General features: G+C 32.7%; 1 protein-coding gene across 1 annotated transcript in view; it reads right to left on the minus strand.

The window, feature by feature from the left end:
- Positions 1-2489: 2489 nt before the first annotated feature.
- The window catches only part of LOC108916931 (cytoplasmic polyadenylation element-binding protein 2), a 49835-nt gene continuing 33295 nt past the window's right edge, over positions 2490-19029 (minus strand). The window contains exons 3-7 of the mRNA XM_018723269.2: positions 8460-8501; positions 7375-7691; positions 7101-7311; positions 4593-4885; positions 2490-4445 (exon numbers count right to left, since the gene is read on the minus strand). Of these exons, the coding sequence (XP_018578785.1) occupies positions 4329-4445; positions 4593-4885; positions 7101-7311; positions 7375-7691; positions 8460-8501 (980 nt within the window). The 3' untranslated portion in view covers positions 2490-4328. The remainder of the gene's footprint in view (positions 4446-4592; positions 4886-7100; positions 7312-7374; positions 7692-8459; positions 8502-19029) is intronic.

Below are 19029 nucleotides of genomic sequence, written 5' to 3' on the forward strand. Positions count from 1 at the left end.
TAGCCGTTCTCTCAGTCAGAGGCCGGAGAAATTAGTCTAAATACCGGAGATTTGGCAACCTTAACATCTGCTGTAAATTTTTAATTATATAATCGGAATCACTGTCCATCGCAAAGTAATTAGGAATTTTCTGTTTTCTGTTCTGTGATTTATAAAATAAAAATCTAGTAGCACAACATACAACAATAGGTATTTTGTTTTTAAGAATGGCGAACGCCCCCTACGTGACATTATCAGCAATTAGTATGTTCTTATTTTGAATATTGTTGATTACAATTTAAACGGAGTCCGATAAAATAGTATAAACTTTTGTACTTAAAGTGGTGTATTTTGTTTTTAAAAACGTTGAATTTCCCCCGCGTGATATTAGCAGTAATCCGTATACTCTCATTTTGAATAATCGCGATTAAAATTTAGGTGGTCCGATAAAAAAGTCAAAGTTTTGTAGTTAAAGTGTTGTTTTTTGCCAATGAAAGACTTGAAAGATCAACATAGTTTGAATAAGCCTGAAAACTTCTGAAGAAGTTGCACATTCCAGGCTAGTCCAGCATAAGGAAATAAAAAGGTATTTATTCTTTTATATTCCTATATGAAAATTTCACAAATGTTTTGATCTAAATTGCGGTATTAATACAAAATTTGCCTAGATTTAGTTTATTTCTACAAGCTGTATAACATATAACTATTATATATTTTGATGTTTAACATCCAAAATAGTAACTCAAAATATAGATTCACCACAGTTTTAAATTCTCAAACATCTTATTTAGATATATTTACCACAGCTTCTATTTGAAGTACTTGTAATGTTTTAAAATAGGTACCACTACACTAAAATTATCATTATAAATGAAAACACTAATCTCCAGATCAAAACAAATTGCTATACCTATTGTCTGTATTTATTTTTTATTAACGTTTTACAACAATTACAAATGATCATCAAAAGGTTGATTTTTAATCTAACCAGAAAGTGAACATCGAAAAAGGAGTCTATTGTTCATGATTTTATGAAAATAACTCATCACAAATTAACATTTTGAAAACTTCTGTTTTCGTTATAAAAACTTTTAATCAAAATGGCTGTCCAATACGAGATTTTTCTCCATTTTTGAATTTCACTTGTTTTCGTTAAATTTTGCATATCAGACTGAAAAAATAATCGAAATCTTAGCATGTAATGAATTGTATTTTCTCAATGCAGATATGTCTGGTTAGGCTAAGTTTATAAAGTCAACCATATGTGACTGATCTTTTATGGCAAGGCCTTATTTATTTAAAATTTTTAAATTACCTAAATCCTTTCTGCTTTTAATGTTGCAAAATACCCAAATAAATAAAAAAAAATTTTTTTTTTGTAAATATGCATATGTGCAGTAAATTTTGTTACGAACGAGGCGGGATCTTCCCCCCTGAGTTATGAAATAGTAAATAGTTAGGTAATTTTTTATTTTTGTTGGGTACAATGAATAAACTTAAGGAAAAAAACAAATGGTGGAAGTTTAACAGCAGTTTATCAAATAAACACAAATTGACATTTTATATATATTTATAAAAAACATAAAAAGTCTGATATCTAACAAAATATTAAAGGAGGAACTTCTTAAGAAGTTTTACAAACATTACCTCAAATTGACTAACAAACATATAAAAGTGTATAAAATAATTATAAAAACAATTTAAATATTTTGTAAATACAGTTACAAAAAATAATACAATAACTCTACTTTGGTGCTAGTCAAAGCGCCAATGGTTGAAACGGACAAAAACCGAAAAAACCACTTGGCCAACAATAAGAATCTGAAACAATTGACTATCCCTAATCGGGCTAAAATCCACAGTAGGCACAGCCCGATGTATTGCACTAATGGTAACTACATATATGAAACTGATACCATGGGACTGGTATGAATTTCATGACGTCAGGCTGCTGATTGCAGGATCAACATTGTAATTGATTGCAATCCTGGTCCTTTCCTTTTGAAATAGTAACTAAAAAAGCTTCTTTCAAAATAGTTATAAAAAGTAAAAAATATACAACTTTAAAGATTTCCAATAAATACAGAGCTTACATATTAAAAATATGAAATTCGCACAGCCAGTTTGAAATTATCTGGCTGCACACGATTCTAAATCTCATAAAACGGATAAAAAGTTATATAATTAGATAAAAATGACAACGGTCTACAGAATATGATACAAATGTCGGTCATCCACCATATCTGACTATCTTCTATTCCCCCCTTGCAGGGCAGGCGAGCAAATATACAAACAGTAGAAAAAGGAGTGTAAATGTTTACAAATCATATCATTACTTATTTGTACCATGTTGTAGATGGTTTTCCCAAGCGACAAGACACATTAACTGTCAACATCGTAAAATGTTTGGCGTAGGACCTCAGCACACTGACTACTGGAGTGCGGGTGTCGCTAGCCACTTGTCTGCTCATCGCTTGGCATATTTACACAATTACCTAGGAAACATTGTATTCATTAATTACGGTTATTAAAGATAAAACTCTAAAACGCCAAGTCGCCACTTAAGCTGGCCTGCTCGACGCATTATTGCACACATCAATCTTTACTAATCACCATTTATAACAGTTTAGTATAAAAATTCAAATTTAAAAAATACAAAGTCTTAGAATAGCTGGTACTATATATAATATATACTATACATATCCGTGCAATTTATTTAATACATTTATGACGTCTATTGGTATCACACATGAAAATAAAGGATCTAGAGTGTGGACAGCAGTAGGCGGACATTAAGCGGGAAGCAGTCAGTTCAAGACTGAACACGCATGGTCTCCAATTTTATTATTCCTTTAATAGAATACTCCTGAATATACAAATTTAAATGAGCAATTTTCAACTATGTGCTAAAACTTTCCTATACTTCTTTTAAATTTAAGTACATTTATATGGAAACAACACAGAAACAGGTAATAACTTGGAACATCCATGCATAAAGCATTCAAGCATAAACCCAATCCAAATTAATTAGAAAACATTCTATCATACTTTACTTTATAAGGATCCAACTTACCTATAACTTAAACATACAAATCATTTCCAGTAGTATACAAAGTTTTCAAAAACAATTTTTCCACCTTATACGGAGTATACAGGTAGGTGACAACTAAATTGTACCTGTATTAGTGAGTAGGATTATAAATATATTTCATTATGATTTTTTGAATGGCTAAAACCACTTCATTACCGTCACAGTTTAGTCAGCTCTTGTTGTACCAGCCAACCAAAAAGGGGCAAAACTGATATGTAACCCCTTTAGATATAGACATATCTAAATAATTTGGAAGAGTCTAAAGCACGGCATAGATTAGTAAATATTAAAAAAAGTTTAAATTGTTATATACGATAAAAATTATTTAGCTATTATAAATGGTGTGGTAGTAACAAGATGTGGCGATCAAGCAAAATAAAACTGGAGACCACGTTAGACAAGGGGTAGGCGATGCGGTGAATCGGGTAAGCTAACAAGGTAAAATATTGCAAGATGCCGGGTAGTCAGGGCCGGTCAGGTACTTGGGGCTAAGTGGTCGCCGCTAAAGCGAGATTTTCCGCTACCCAGCCACAGCTTTGCTAATTACACTAGTATTTACAATACCCTGAAAATGACTGACTGTGTCGCACTACTTTCATACTCAACATTACTCAACATTCAAATTCAATCAGTTTTAGATGAGTGTAAATTAACTGAAATTGCAATTGAGTTCAAGCATTAGTTTATTAACAGATGCAGCACGAATGCATAAATTACTTCCTAGCTCTTTAGGGTTTTAGTAGTCATCTCAAAAACGAACTGTAAATGCAAAAAATGCAAGCCATTAAATTTATTTTTATTTATTAAATCGATATTTGCTGTAGTTATTTAGTATATACGAATTTTGGACCATTATTTTTTTAGCATTTCGTTATTTTTTTTATATCCTAAGTTAATACAAACTAGTAATGTTAAAAATGGAGCAATAACATAGTTTTAACAAATTTTCATACCTATTTTTATAGTAACAGTAACATTGTCATAACAGTTTGTTGAATTCAAATGTTGAGTGTTGTTAAGTTTTATGCAGAGCGCCATCTTTAAGAGGCTCACCCTGTCACTGGCGCAGCGGAAATAATCGCTACCACCAGGCGCCATACAGAAGATAATTATTGGTTACATGTATACTTTAAATATGTATAATTGCTACTATATAATTTTTGCCTATGCGATGAACAGCGGGGCTGCCACCGCCAGTGGTATGGTAATAAGCTAAAGGGTGGGACAGCCCTCGGCTGCAGCACTATGCGCTCCTGCGTTAACACCAACGGAAGGGCACAGCCCTGGGTCTGTCGGCGCCCTCTTTCACTAGCGGTTTGTGGAATTCCCGACCAGGTCTCGAATGGATTGTGGCCCAGCAATGTTCACAGTAGTACTGAAACAATAATTTTAGATTATACCGGGTGTTTCATAAAGAATTTAATCGAAAAATTCAAAATACCTCGGACTACAGAAATTTCAATTGTTTTGAATGTAACTGTAAGGTGTTATATTACTTCAAATAATAGAAAATTTACCATACCTGTAAGCATGTTACATTAGCACAGAAGAACGGGGCAAATTTGCCCCCACAGCGTTGTCCTTGACATTCATCACACATTTGGTCATCGAGGACATAAGGTTTTACCTCTACCCTCTTATCAATGTCTCCGTGCTGGAGCTGGACAAAACGTGCACTGATCGCTGCAATATAGCTTTGCTGGTTACTGAACGCTACCCTGCCTGCTCCTTTTGGATATTTCAGCTCTGGATCCGTGTCTATGCCCGCATAGCAAACACCACCATAGAGTCTATCCATTATCATTGCCAGTTCAACTGAAATTAAAATATAAATCACATGACATATTTTCACTAACTTAATTCAGTTGCTGTTCCTTGATGATAACAACTTCGTAGTGAAACACCACAAAACACATTTTAATGATTTTCCTGGTCAAATACTAGGACGGCAATAAAATTTGAAAAAAAAGTTACATTTTCTAAAATGTATCTGAAGATATGTGGAAGATGAAACTTGGTCTAATTAAAATAAAAAATATTTTTGAATTCGGATGTAAATTTAGTGGTATAATCTACGAACAAATATTTTTTTTGTTTAAATAACTCAAGAACTAGTAGTTCTCAAAAAAAATCAGATCTTTTTAATCTATATCTATACTAATATTATAAAGAGGAAAGATTTGTATTTTTGTATGTATGTTTGTTACGAATAAACTCAAAAACTACAGGACGGATTTCGATAATTCTTTCACCATTATAGAATGCTACATTATCCCCGAGTAACATGGGCTATATTTTTTATATCCCAAAATGTTTAAAATAAATGTCCACCCGTGCGAAGCCGGGACGGGCCGCTAGTTAGAAATACCACAGAAGAGTTACAAGCAGTGATCCAATTTTCAAAATAGTCTGTGGTTTTCAAATGTCTGAGGTTTTCAGTGATAATGACTGTGCAAGATACTGGAAGTCTTGCTAAAATATATTTGTATTCAAATTTAGCTAATTTATTCTTTTAACATAATTATGTTTCTCACTGTTGTAAACTTTACTTTTCATTATTAGAGGAATATTGAAAATTATATTAATAAAAGGAATTAAATTGATATTCCGCGATATCATAAACTTGCGTTTTCGTACTGGACTCTCCCTGGCTACGGCCCTGTACAATGACTATTCAATGGCATTTGCGCAGCCATTGTATTGCGAAAAAAATTGTTTTCCTGCTGCGTTAGTATCATTCCGTCGTATATAAAATTTTGTTGCATGTGTATAAGTCAGTGTTATTTAAAACGAATTCTATCGATACCACAGTACCTACATGTAATTCGTTCATGATTTGGTTACTCATTTGTAGTTAGTTACTTAGTAATATGCGCGATAGATATGAAAAGTTGCTAATCCGATTCAGAGAAAAAAAAATTATTAATAGTTTTTGTAAAAGCAAATATCGACCGGAAGTCGGCTCTTAAATATTGGAAATGTTACAATTGGAAATTTGAAGTGCATTAAAAACCTAACCTTTTTCTGTTGGTGAAAGTGTATTTACTAGATTAGTTTCGAAACCAAAAAAAAACAATGAATAATCAATTACACTTTAACCGCAAACGCATTAGAACTAATTAAAAATTATCGATGAGAGTAATAAATATTTTAATAAATTTATATTTTCAAAGTGAATAACTCAAATATTTTATAACTATATAATGCTAATTTACTATGTCAAATTTTACACGTAATATAATAAATACTTGAACTGACTTTATAAATATAATTTCAAGGCGCGTTTTACAATAATGAACCCGGCATTATCTGGACAGTTTTAATCATTACGAATGATGCTAACTGCTAGCGAAATGCGCATTGCGAAGAGTGCGGCTTTTCAACGTTTTGCGGATTTCAGTGGTTCAATCTAATCTACAGGGTGTGTCACTGTTACCTTTGGTCAATGGTAGGAAAAGTTACGAGGGCTTCTTGATATGTTCTCCTAAATGAAAATGTTGCTGATACTCTAACATATTTTTGCGAATTTAATACAAGCACAAAATCTACATTCCGCCGTTTCGGACACAATTTTTGAAAACTTTAACTTCTCAAAGATGCTACGACAATCTCTATAACCTTTTGTAGTTAATTAAGTTCAAAAATAATATACGGGCTGTCCATTCTTCCAGTTGCCGTTAACTTGAAACTGTGAACATTTTTCTACTTCGAAACGATGTTATAATAATATATTTGCGATTTTCATTGGTGTCATATATACTCGGTATTTGCGCTACAAATTTTACATATTTTAAAGTGTTACCCAAGCAGGTACTGCACATGCTCAGTAGTTATTTCGTGTCGTACAATTTGAACTTATTATATGCGCAGAATCAGATTCTGCCTACGCAAAAACAATTTAGCTGAACTTTTTAAACCTGTAATGATGAATATTTCTAATAAAGTCAGGGGTTCTAAAATGCTCAGGGAACAAGTATAATCTATCCAAAATGGCAAATGGTATGTAAGTGTGTGAAATTGCTTCACTTACCAGCTTTCAAGGGTCGCGGAACACCACCAACAAAGACGGTTTTTCTCGGATCTAACGGCATAGAAGCGTCCAATACGAAATCAGCATCGGATAATCTCCAAGGTCGGATCTGTACAGGTTTATCTTTGATTGTTGGAGATGAGACACACAAGTAAAGTTTATCTTCGTCAGTTATACATGCATCTATCAAACTTTGAACAGAATTTTCATCCTAGGAACAACAAAATATAATAAATACACACTGTAAATTTTAACTTGAGGGTGGTATTCTTACCTGAAATAACAGAAAAGCGTAACCTTTTGGTGGGAAGTAAGACTTGCTTTCAGCCTTGTGGGGCCAATCAACGACTAGAGGTCCAAATCTTCTGAAGCTGACTGTAATTTCATCTTCATCGATATCTGGTGGAAGACCACCGACGAACACTTTCCTAGAAAACCGCTCGCCACCTTCAGAACCCTGCGAGTGGGGCGAAGACCTAGAAGGAGAACTGAGCGGTTGGGTTCCTAGGGTACTATCAACTAGATGACTTGGTTCTTCCAGGAGAACAGGGCCAGCCTGATCATCCAGTCCTGGAAAGTACGGCGATTTACCTAAAAATAAGACAAAACGTAAAATATTTGCCAGATTTTAACTTTTGTAAACTCTTCAGAAATCAAACAAATTACATGGCATTTTCCATATAACCAATGAATATAAAAACAACTTAAAAAGTGTGTGCAAAAAAAACTTTCAGGTAATGTTATTTTTATGTTTTCGCACCCTGTATAGTCAAAACAATAAAAAGAAACGAGGCGATCATTCGTTAATTAACTGAAATATTTCAGATTTTCGTTCGTTAAGTGTGAAGTTATAGAATGGACAATGTTTTTACGTAAAGGTACATGCTTTCTGTTGTAAAACTAAACCAAATAGCGGAAAACTCGTGTATTTGTCGTTATCAACCTTAAATTATTGCGAGGTATTAAAAAATATTTAGTTTTTAAGTAAAAATGGCAAATACAGTTACTTCCTGCCATGTCGTCAGTCTCGCCGCCGATGCAGCGACCCCTTCCGAAACGTGAATGGGGTCGATGCACTTCATCCACGTGCCCTTCCAAAATTGGGGTAGATTTAATAAAAACGCGCATGACTAGACACGATCGACTTTTAAGATATATTTTATTGCTATTGATATTTTTCTTCATATTGATTTTTTTTAATGGTCATAAAACTTAGTAGCCTTTCATATTTTAACAATATTATAAAATGATAGACATATATATTTGTCAAAATAAATGATTTTCAGCGATTAATGCAAATTTTATTTAAATCTGAGATCATCTATCAAGCGAATCCGGTAAATAATAAAATGAACTTACCATGTAATTGTAGTGACGGGAAAGCATTGGTATTAATAAAACCTGCAACAACAGAAAAAAATTGATTATAATTTTTGTTGTCCGTTGGTTCGTATTACATTTTCCTAATACTGTGCAAAGCGTAAATCTGAATGTTGACATTGTTTTAGTAAAAAATGAATAGCAATTTATTCTACAATGGGTTCCTTTTATTTATCTCGCAACTTCATGGATTTTGACAGTCACGAATCATTTTAGATTTCGCTGGAGAGTAGATGGATGTTTCGGTTTCAGGTGACCACGGCCATTAAAATGTACACGAGATTTAAAAGTGTGTTGGAATTACATGAAATTCTGCACTTTTCAGCCTCGTTCTGATGCGAGTGCAGAGCCTGCGATCATAATTTTTTACCTCCAAAAATTGAGATTTTATTTTCGAAAGTTCGATGAAAATACGTCCTACTATTAAAAAACGGATCATTTTCTTAGAAAAGAATTGGGTACTCAATAATTGTTTAATGATTGGAGATCTTACAAACCAATGATTTTTAGGAAAAACGTCAAATAATTGGGTACACTTATACACTGACTGTTCCAAGGCCAACACTCTTTTTTTGTACTGCAAAATTTGAAACCAGCACAATAAATACCGTTTGACATTTTTTTATTTAATTTGGTGCACCACTGTTGTATGACTGGTCCTAATTAACGTTTGCATTTGCTGAGGGTAGTGAGCAGTGAGCACCCACAGCGATTTTACTTTCAACCGCTAAGAGGAGAATATTTATTTATAAAAAACGTCGATATGGACATTGAGCTTACTTTTAATGAAGCAGAATTTGCATATAAATAAAATAATGTCTTATACAGTTAGCTGAATGCACTTAAATCTGCTTAATTGGATTGTTTCTTTAAATTAAAATTTAATTTTTTCATAAAATCAAGACGGTTAACGTATGATGATTTTTCTAACCAATAACGGCCATTTAAACATTCAGGATTAAGGAACTTCAGGATTTTAATAATTTTATTTCTAATTCTAGTTTGTTATCAATATTGTATGTGCACCAAATTTGCAAAGCTGTTTTAAAAAAAATTTAATTTAAAAAAATTTTGAGGTTTGTTGCTCCGATAATATTGACTTGGGTTTTACTGTAGTTTTTGGGCACCCTGTATTTTTGATATTTACGATTTGGGCATCAACATCAATTAGAAGCTCCCAGCATCTATATGCGTTTGCGCCAAATTTTCAATAAAATTAAATTTTGGGGGTAGGTACAAAAATTATAGCAGGCTTTGCATTCGCACCCGAACTTCGTGGAATTGTTTTTATATTAATATTAATGTAAATTAGCCCATTTCAGAGACAAAACTTTTTATTTTTTATCTCAGAAAGTTGAGAAATTATGTTGTTGAATTTTGGAAAATTATATTCGAACTCGGCCACATCTTACTTATATTTCGAAAATAATGAATTTATATCACATTTCTTTTCCATTCAGTATAATTTACAACTGGCAGATTTTTTTTTATTAATAAAATAGGTAACAAAATGCGTAAGGCTTAACAGCGCAAAATAAAATAAATTACTCTAATTTTAAACGCACCCCGTACAACTGGTTTATGGCATACACAACCGTGTTAAAATTGATTCATCATGTGGTTGGTAGGTTCCACTTTAGGTTTTGTAGTTCGTTCACCTGATTTTAATATATGTAGGTATTTAAATTAATAAATAACGCTAGACAAATCCTAACTGGGTTTAAATCTGAATATTATCTAAATTAGGTTACATAAAATTTTAATAAGTGTATATAACACTTTCTCATAAAACAAAAAAATTATTATTTTCATAGAAATATTATGGTTTAATACAGATATTTGTGGATGGGTGTTTTGCAACATCTAGAAATAAATTTAATGAATAAGGAAGGAGCAATAAACGTCGTTCAGAAGCGGTCGTTATCATTTTAAATTCAGTTTTAAGTTCAGTTGTCGCTGACAAAAAACGATCTAAGTGTGCTATGGTTCATTTTACACTTAAATCACAACTGGCCAAAAGAGACCTGGCTAGTTTTTGTACCGATGAACATCGTGGCCATGATTATTCAAAATTTCTCGATGTTCCACAAAAAATTTCCTTATTACTCCAGACGAAGCCGTTGCACCCAGGTATTCAGCAATAAAACTCGCTTACGATGCAGTTTTGAGTATAGGAAGACTCCACCGCTATTGAAATTTTGTAAAAAAGCGTATTTTCTCCCTTTTGCATATTTAAAACTATATAATATTTATTTTTAAAACTTGTAAGTACATATTAAATATAAATACTATTATCGTAATGACTTGTATTGAATTTGCGTTTTCCCACAGAAAAAAGTAAACAATAAACACGAATGTGTACTTTCTGATAAAGTTTATAATTCTCAGTAATTTCAAGTAAAGGGCATAGTGAAACATTATTCCCATTAAATGACTTGTGTTTGCTAATACTCCGTATATAAAATAAAGCACGACTACCAATAGCACGTAGCCACGATATTTAAAATATCACAATATACACAAGGATTTGCGGTACCAAAGTACGAGCCAGCGTAGAAGCGTTACAAACGCCTTTAAGTCAGCTAGACCCATTAATAATGATAAGATGGAATTTTAAATAAATCTATTAATTCTGCAGCATCCGAGTGTACTGAGAAGGCCCAGATTACAATTAAAAATTTATGTAGGACTCAAATAAAGCCCAATAAAGCCCTTTTTGCCTTACCCATGAACATAGCACGGCGCCAGATGCCAGTTTAATGTAAACTCTGATTAACTGCTAAGTGCTATGCTTCTATTATTAATATAAATTTTGGAGTGGAGCGACGTAAACGCTGTATATTAATGTCCCAAATAGCCAATTAATTTTTGTTTAACGTCACATCGGTATTTAGGTACTGGCTAGCGAATTATTGATACAAGGCATGGAGGTTAGGGAAAAATTAGTTAGATTTGTCGGATGACAAAGGATTCCTTAACGTTAATCGACGTTCATTGTTTTATATTTCACATTTTACGTTGTTCTAATCGACTAACAGCTTATCTGAATGTTGTGTTACAGATATTATATCTAGAGCAAACGTTCTGGTTATATAAAGTTTAAATGACCTCTTTGCTCGCCCCACCTAGGCATAGGCGCCGAAAAATCAAAATTGCTGTGGGTGTTCAGCGTTCGGGTACCAAACAAAAGTAAAAATGCAGTACAAAAATATCCATGTTATCATAGTTTATATCTGTACGGGCTAAATTGAAAGTGTGTACGTTTACTAAACCGTTGTGTAGGCCGGATGGGTTTCTCTCCGTCTTGTTTCCCTGCACAGGCCGGAAAACAAAGTGTGGAAGCGAAAGAGACCAAATCCATCCCAGTGCAATTTTTTGCGTCAAGCGTATTAGTGGAAAATAAACAGGAAGTTATTAGTTATTCGAAAATATTTCAATTTGACACTCAGTAATTTTTTTATATCTTAATTTTATTGCACAGAGCGATATTGTTAAGCACGGATCAATGACAGATAATAAATATAATACAGATATAAATATGATCATTTTCGTAAGTTCTACATAAATTCTGGAACTCACTAGATTTAGTGACAAAATCGCTAAATTGGCAACACTGGTAGAAATTATTAGATTTATAGAATTCTACTTAAAATATCGATGTAAAAATCGCTAACTATTATACACTCCATCAGTAGGTCAACAGATCTTTAGTAATTTTCCTAATTCTAGGAAATAGACTCTTTTAGTGTGACGTCACATATTTAGGCAACCCGCACCAAATTGTCATAGTTGAAATTGTACAGACCGATCTGACCCTTGTTACTATTTACATATATACTATAGAAATGAACAACTTCAAATTAATTAATTTTTACAAGGATTTAGAATTTTTAAGAACAACCACGCGTATCGTAAAATAGATACACTTATGTGCTTAAAACATACAAAAAAAGATATAAAAGAATATTCCTAAATTTAAATAAAGTAAAAATTTAACATTAACCGTGTTTTTACTAATGCGCATGCTCTGAAAGAATAGCCTCATACGAAGGTGAGATCTTGTTGATATGTCATCGCTGTCTTCATTAGCGTATTTTCTCTTCTTTTGTTTAATCTTGGCATTTTCTAGTTCTACGAAGTACTTTTTTTGTTTTTCTTGGTGTTGTGCTGTGTCAGTGTGTTTATCGAGTGTTTTTTTTTCTTTGAGTGGTTTATTACAGACATACTCTTCAACAATACAATATCAAACTTTTCTTGAATGATATCGTGTTGCGAGGCTACTTCGCTCACATGAAATTATGTTTAATGCGCGCATGCTCAGTAACATTAATACAATTTTAATTTATTAATTACTATAAATGTCAATATTGTTCTATAAATTTAAAAATATAAATTCTATTATTTTATAATTTTCCTAATTTCTACCAACATAAGATATTTTCAAGTCTACCCATCGCTGCTATGTTATGTTCACTTGCCAAACATTCGTCAAACACAGATGTGTCAAATATTTGCAGATTATTTGGTTAAAATCTATAACGCCAAATTGTACCATACACGCGATACTAATGTGAAGTGTGAACACGTGACAAATGTCCCCTAAACGTTATATGCATGATATTTTTATTTCTCAATTGTACTTTCGTACTTTTACCATTTCTTTTTATTTTACGAGTGTACAAATTCCAGTTTGTGGAAGTGGACCGTAGTGATGTAGTCGTTGCAGCAGGTGCGGCGTACATTTTGTTGGTGCGCCGTTTGTATAGCTTTGGCGAATATTTAACACGCTTTCAAACGTAGGTATCGATATGCAGCATCCACACGATACGGCATTTATTTGGGTTTGATAAATATTTGGCCAATGACCGCATGATCTGGAGCTGGCCTTACTTGCAAATTTAAATTTATGGCAACCTGCAACCTCCCTTAATATTATTTTTATTTTGAGGTTATGAACCATTTATGTTTTACACAAGTAGAAAACCATGACCTTCAAATGTAAGTCATTCTTAAGGATTCTTTAAGTATCAATAAACAAATAAAAATTAAACAATTGATTACATTATTTGAATCCAAAACGATTTTCGTTTTTATTTATCCTACCCTTTACGTCTAAAGTCGCCCTCTAGATGGTATCTCGCCCGTGCCATATTCAGATTACTGTTACGAGTGTAGCAAAATAGGTGTAGACACATACACCAGCCTACTATGACAACTTATTGATCTGCTCAGCTGCTTTCTTGCCGTTGCTTTGCTCCTTTTCGCGAGGCGGATTTTGCACGGACCGCCAGAAAAAAGGATTGATGCTAACGTTACGCACCCTAGAAACAAGTATTGGAACTAACAGATGCTCGATGTACACGAACAGGGCCAAATCCCGTCGACCCAAATTATTCGGTTAATTATTTAGCTCCTTTTAAATGCGCAATTCGATGGTCATCCAATGGCTTATATAACACTTCGAAGGGGAATACTCGGGAGGATTTGTTTTAACGGACACCGAAGTATTTGCAAGAAATTCGGAAGGTGGTTAAAAATAATAACAGTAGGAAAATATATATTTGTAGTTTCTACTCGTTTGTTTAGTTTTGTGCGATCGATAATCATTTTATTTCCAATATTAGAGCCTCCTGTACAGGGTGTTTCTTAAAAAGAATGATATAAGCTAAGTTTTCGTAAATTTTCTTGTGGTAAATAGTATATACTTAATGGAACACCCTGTATTTTTACATATTAACGGAACCTTTCTCAGGATTACGATTATAATGGATATCCGGAAGCGAATAGGACGGGCTTCAAATGTCCTGGATGAAAATAAACAGGCTTAGATTATTTTGCACAATTTTGCTTCCTTAAAAGATTCCATGCAGTATTTTAAGATAACTGTTACTTACTCCCCTCCCCGCTGTACCCTTCTCTCTAAGCTTACAACGCTTGCAAGTCTAAATCCTATCCTAACATGTAAACAAGTTGCAGGGTGTAATATTTAAAAAACCACGAGTTTGATTTGTATCTCCGAAGCGCAACATTCATTTGCTTGTTCCAAGTACTTATTTGCTTTGAAATCGCGGGGGAATTTCCTAAAACATTAGTCCATATCATTTTTACAGTACAAAGATAGAGAAGCTAGATAATAATTCTGCATAGTGTCAAATTAATAGGCACCGTTAGATTAATTAATCTGTGCTGTACCGTTTTGGGTAATAAAAACCGAGGTAAAGTGTAAAATTGTCATTTATTTCTATCATGGTTGGGTACATAGGAGCGCTCTTCCATAATTTCAGTTATTATGTGACGATGTGCGGGTTTTTAGGTGAAGCCATCTTTCAAACAGGCTATTATTAAACTCATATAAAATTAGTAAAGATGTTTAAGGGTTAATGCGCTGAAGTCATACCGATTTTTAAGCATCTGTTTTTACAGCTGTGGGGGTGGAACATATGACAAACATATTTAAAAAGTGATAAGTACGTGTTAACAGACCTGCAATAAGTACCTCGTACATACGGTGACATACCGATCAATTAAGTTACATTTTTTTTTTGGTTTGATTGGAAATTTTTGCGTCAGCGGTTTTATCTGCCGAAGTGAAACCGCGCTAGACATGAATCATTTTTTACTTGAAACACTTTTTTCTCTTCCTAATTAGGCCATCAAATAAATATGGCGGCGGTTCATGACTATATTGTGTTAACATATTTAGTGCTGCAATGTGTAATGTTACTTTAATTAGAATAACACATTTCATGGTCAACGTATACAAACAAAAATTGTTAGTAAAATGATTTGTAATTATCAACAGAATGCAAAACAAGGACTACATTACGACAGAACTGTGTGTTTTTTCAAAACCATACGCTATATGTTAATTATTTAAGGAGGTATATCGGGGTCCGAGGGAAGTGAGGATCGCAGGGGGGGTCCTGTGCTTTTCTTATGGGACTAAAACCCGCTACCAACTTGAAAAAATTAAATTCTATTAAAATTATTTGCGATAAATATTATCAATTTAGCAAAGAAATCTACTCAATGTGCACATAACATACATATTGAAAATTAACAACATAAAAATATCATATTTAAGTAATTTTAAATTATATTTAATGAACGCATAAATACTATGTAGATGTGGCAACAGCGCTAATAATCGAGTGCAGTTGTACACACTGCGAACCTCGGACATCGGAGATATTGCGCGTCAAATTCGGGTAAAGATGCGTACGCGTTCAAAAATGTATTGTGTATAAACTATGTAAAATATTATTATTATATATAGCAAATATATCGTATTATCCTCGCGAAGATTTGTATCCTTTATTTAAAATCCGTAAATCATGTGAACTGGTAAAACAACGAGAAAATAATTATGTTAATTTAGTTCTAAAGAAATGAAATGACACTCGCGCCCATCTCTCGTCCAAGTCAAAGAAAATGTTGGATGCAATTTTGAAGGTTCTGTGATAGAAATTACATTATTACTCACTGTTCGTGTTTTTAATCTCTATTTTAGTAATGTTACAAAAGTTTTGCAACTATAACTAATTTTTTAGATATAAAGTTTGCTGAGAAATATTTATGTTCCTTTGTTATTCCGTACAAATGCTTTTATCTCAAGTATTACTAATTATATTAATCAAGTAAAGAAAACTTTATGTAACCCTAAATATTGCTGGGTAATGATTACGATGTTTTTATAAACCATTAAATATATTAAAAGGATTTATCAACTGTATTTTTTATTCCAATAAATATATCACAGCTTCCTAGTCTTTTTTAATTAATCTAGTTTTTTAAAAACATTACAATCATCTGTTGTGGATAATTTATTGTTGATAACAATGTATATGGGATTTAGTAAAAATGTATATGCTTGAAATCAATTTCGTTTTTATCAAGTCTTTCAAATGTATTCCCTCCTTGCTGTCAGCTGATTGCGACGTTGCCACATTAATCCTCGAGTCAGACAGAAATGCAATTATTGGTTTCTGTTTCTAATTAATACAGCTGTACTATGTTCAAAACTTACATTAGTTTTACATAAAAAATAAGATAATACTGTGTACTATCTATGGAAAAGTTATGTTTCACAATTTCTACATTTTTTTTCAGTTATGGCCAAAAAAAGAGCCGCACCGTCCATCTTCGCCATATAAACCTATGTTAAAATGAGCAACTTTCAACAACAATATCTCAAAATCTAGATTCAAAAAAAAATTCAAATACATCTGTGCATTTTAGTAAACCCGATATACCTCCTTAACAGAAACCTTTTTAATGTACGGACATTTAAAATCTTTTAATTCTCTCTGGCCCGTAGCCTTAAGAGAGGCTATAAAACGTGTATCTTCAACAGTCGCGACCCAATTTGATTAATATATTTTATCACCAGTTCATAAATGTCAGGTATTAGGCAGATATAGCTCCAATAATTTCGCAAAACGGTATATTTACAAAAAATTTCTATCGACATTTCGATGTAATTTATTAATACTGCTTTTACTGTTCAACGTCGACTTAAATAGCTTATGTAACGCATTAGCATAAGACACATAATTAGAAATATGGTTAGTTTATTAGCTGCAGAAACACGGCATATTCTGTATAAATATGTTTCTAATTCAGAATGTGCGATGACTATTTTACGGTCGCCGCTGCGCCCAAGGCCCTTAGATTTATTCAAGTGCAAAGTCTGTGAAAAACGAATAACTGCATCAATCATTAGGTATATCCCATATGTGATTCGAAAGGCGTAGCGATATAATGAAGTGGCATTATTGAAGCCTGGGATTGTTTGGCACGTGTCCGTTTTATTTTAATGACACCTTATTTATAAATTTTGCCACTGGATATTACATACATTTCATTTTATTCCGTCGTGTTAAGCATAAATAATTTATACTATCAGTGATTTTAATGTAGGCGATTTAAAGCCACGCACCCCGTACAGGTTCTAATGGGATTGCCAGCCCTTCCGTTCACTCGTGTATCTGCATGGGGCGAGTCATTAAGGATGTCTGGAAAAAGCGTACCATTAGAATATGACAGATGTGTGACGTTGAACGAATTTTACACTGATCTGACGAAATTTGCACTGCGTGGGGTCGTTCCCAAACTTTTAATACTGTATTTTACAATTTGCTTAAAATAACTCTCTTACTAGAGCTTTGTATAAAGCCCTAACGAAGTGAACAGTTTTTTTTTATTACATTCTCTTTTCCTGTAATTATTTAAGCAAAATTTTTGGATTGTTAAAGGTTAAAGTATGCCCAAATGGTTAATATATTGTGTTTAACGTTGGGGAGCGCGGTAGTGTACGGCACGCTTTAGGTATATTACTTGTCAACGTCACCTAGTAATTTTGAAATAAGCTGTTGACATAATCGATAGCGAAGCAGTTTGTAGGTGATTCGAGTGGGTGATTTAGAAACTATACAAATTTAATGCATAACAAAAATGAGCAGGTTAAAAAATCATTCCTGGACGTAATTTAATTCGTAATTGTAATTCGTCTTGCATTTATTTCATTTAATATTTACTCTTTTTGAAAGTATTTAAATCCGTTGAACCATTATTAAACATTAATGCTTCGTGGTGTTACGTTTTCTGATAAAGTGAAATTTACACTAATAATGCTTTAGGGTCACCTTGATTGCGTCATTTTCTAGAATGATCTTGTCTTGTTCAAAGCCAACTGAATATCATTACGCCATCGTTTCCAATTTTTTTTCATATCTTCAAAAACATAATGACGGATATACACATACGATTAAAGGCAAAGTTGTAAATTTGTAAGAAATTTAAGTATTAAACGCACAAGAGACTAATTACAGTTAGGTAAATATTGATATTAGACTCTTATCTGTATTTTAAATACATTCGAATTCCTATAGCTATTCTATTTAAAAAATGGAACCTGGAAAACCGATGCACTGTGAAATATATCTTTTTTTCATGTAAACAGTTAGTTTAATTGAAAAATAAGAAGACCTTGATGTTATTATTCTTCAAAATACCCAACACACAACCATTCTATACTGATACCGAGAAATATCGTGTCTTGTTTTCCAATTTAAAAAACATAAGTTGCTCGATTTTCTCATTTCACATTAATTGCAATGATATTGCAAGCAAGAAAATAAAAAAAATCAACACTACTCATCACTTTCAGAGCGGTTTTTGTCAGGGAGTTTAATAAAAAATAACCCTGAACTAATCCTTTTGCCACAAAATTATTTATTTCACAAGTGGAAACATATCAATAAACAAGGAAGAGCTTAAACTATATCACAAATAAGGAAAATAAATTAAATATTAGTTACTGAGCGATTTTTCGCACATCGGATAATTTTTCTTTTACGTACTACAAGCAACTGATTTATACACCTCTAACACAAATTAAAACCATATTGTTTGAAAGTAACTAGAAACTTAATTAATTTTATGGGTCTGACGATATTTGCGAAAATAACTTTTAATTTATAAACCAGTGATTACAAATATCTGGAATTTCTAATTAAAATTTTGTGTTATTTTTAATTTACAACAGATA

This window comes from Anoplophora glabripennis, unplaced genomic scaffold, assembly GCF_000390285.2.
Source record: "Anoplophora glabripennis isolate ALB-LARVAE unplaced genomic scaffold, Agla_2.0 scaffold2, whole genome shotgun sequence".
In the NCBI taxonomy this organism is placed as follows: Eukaryota; Metazoa; Arthropoda; class Insecta; order Coleoptera; family Cerambycidae; genus Anoplophora; species Anoplophora glabripennis.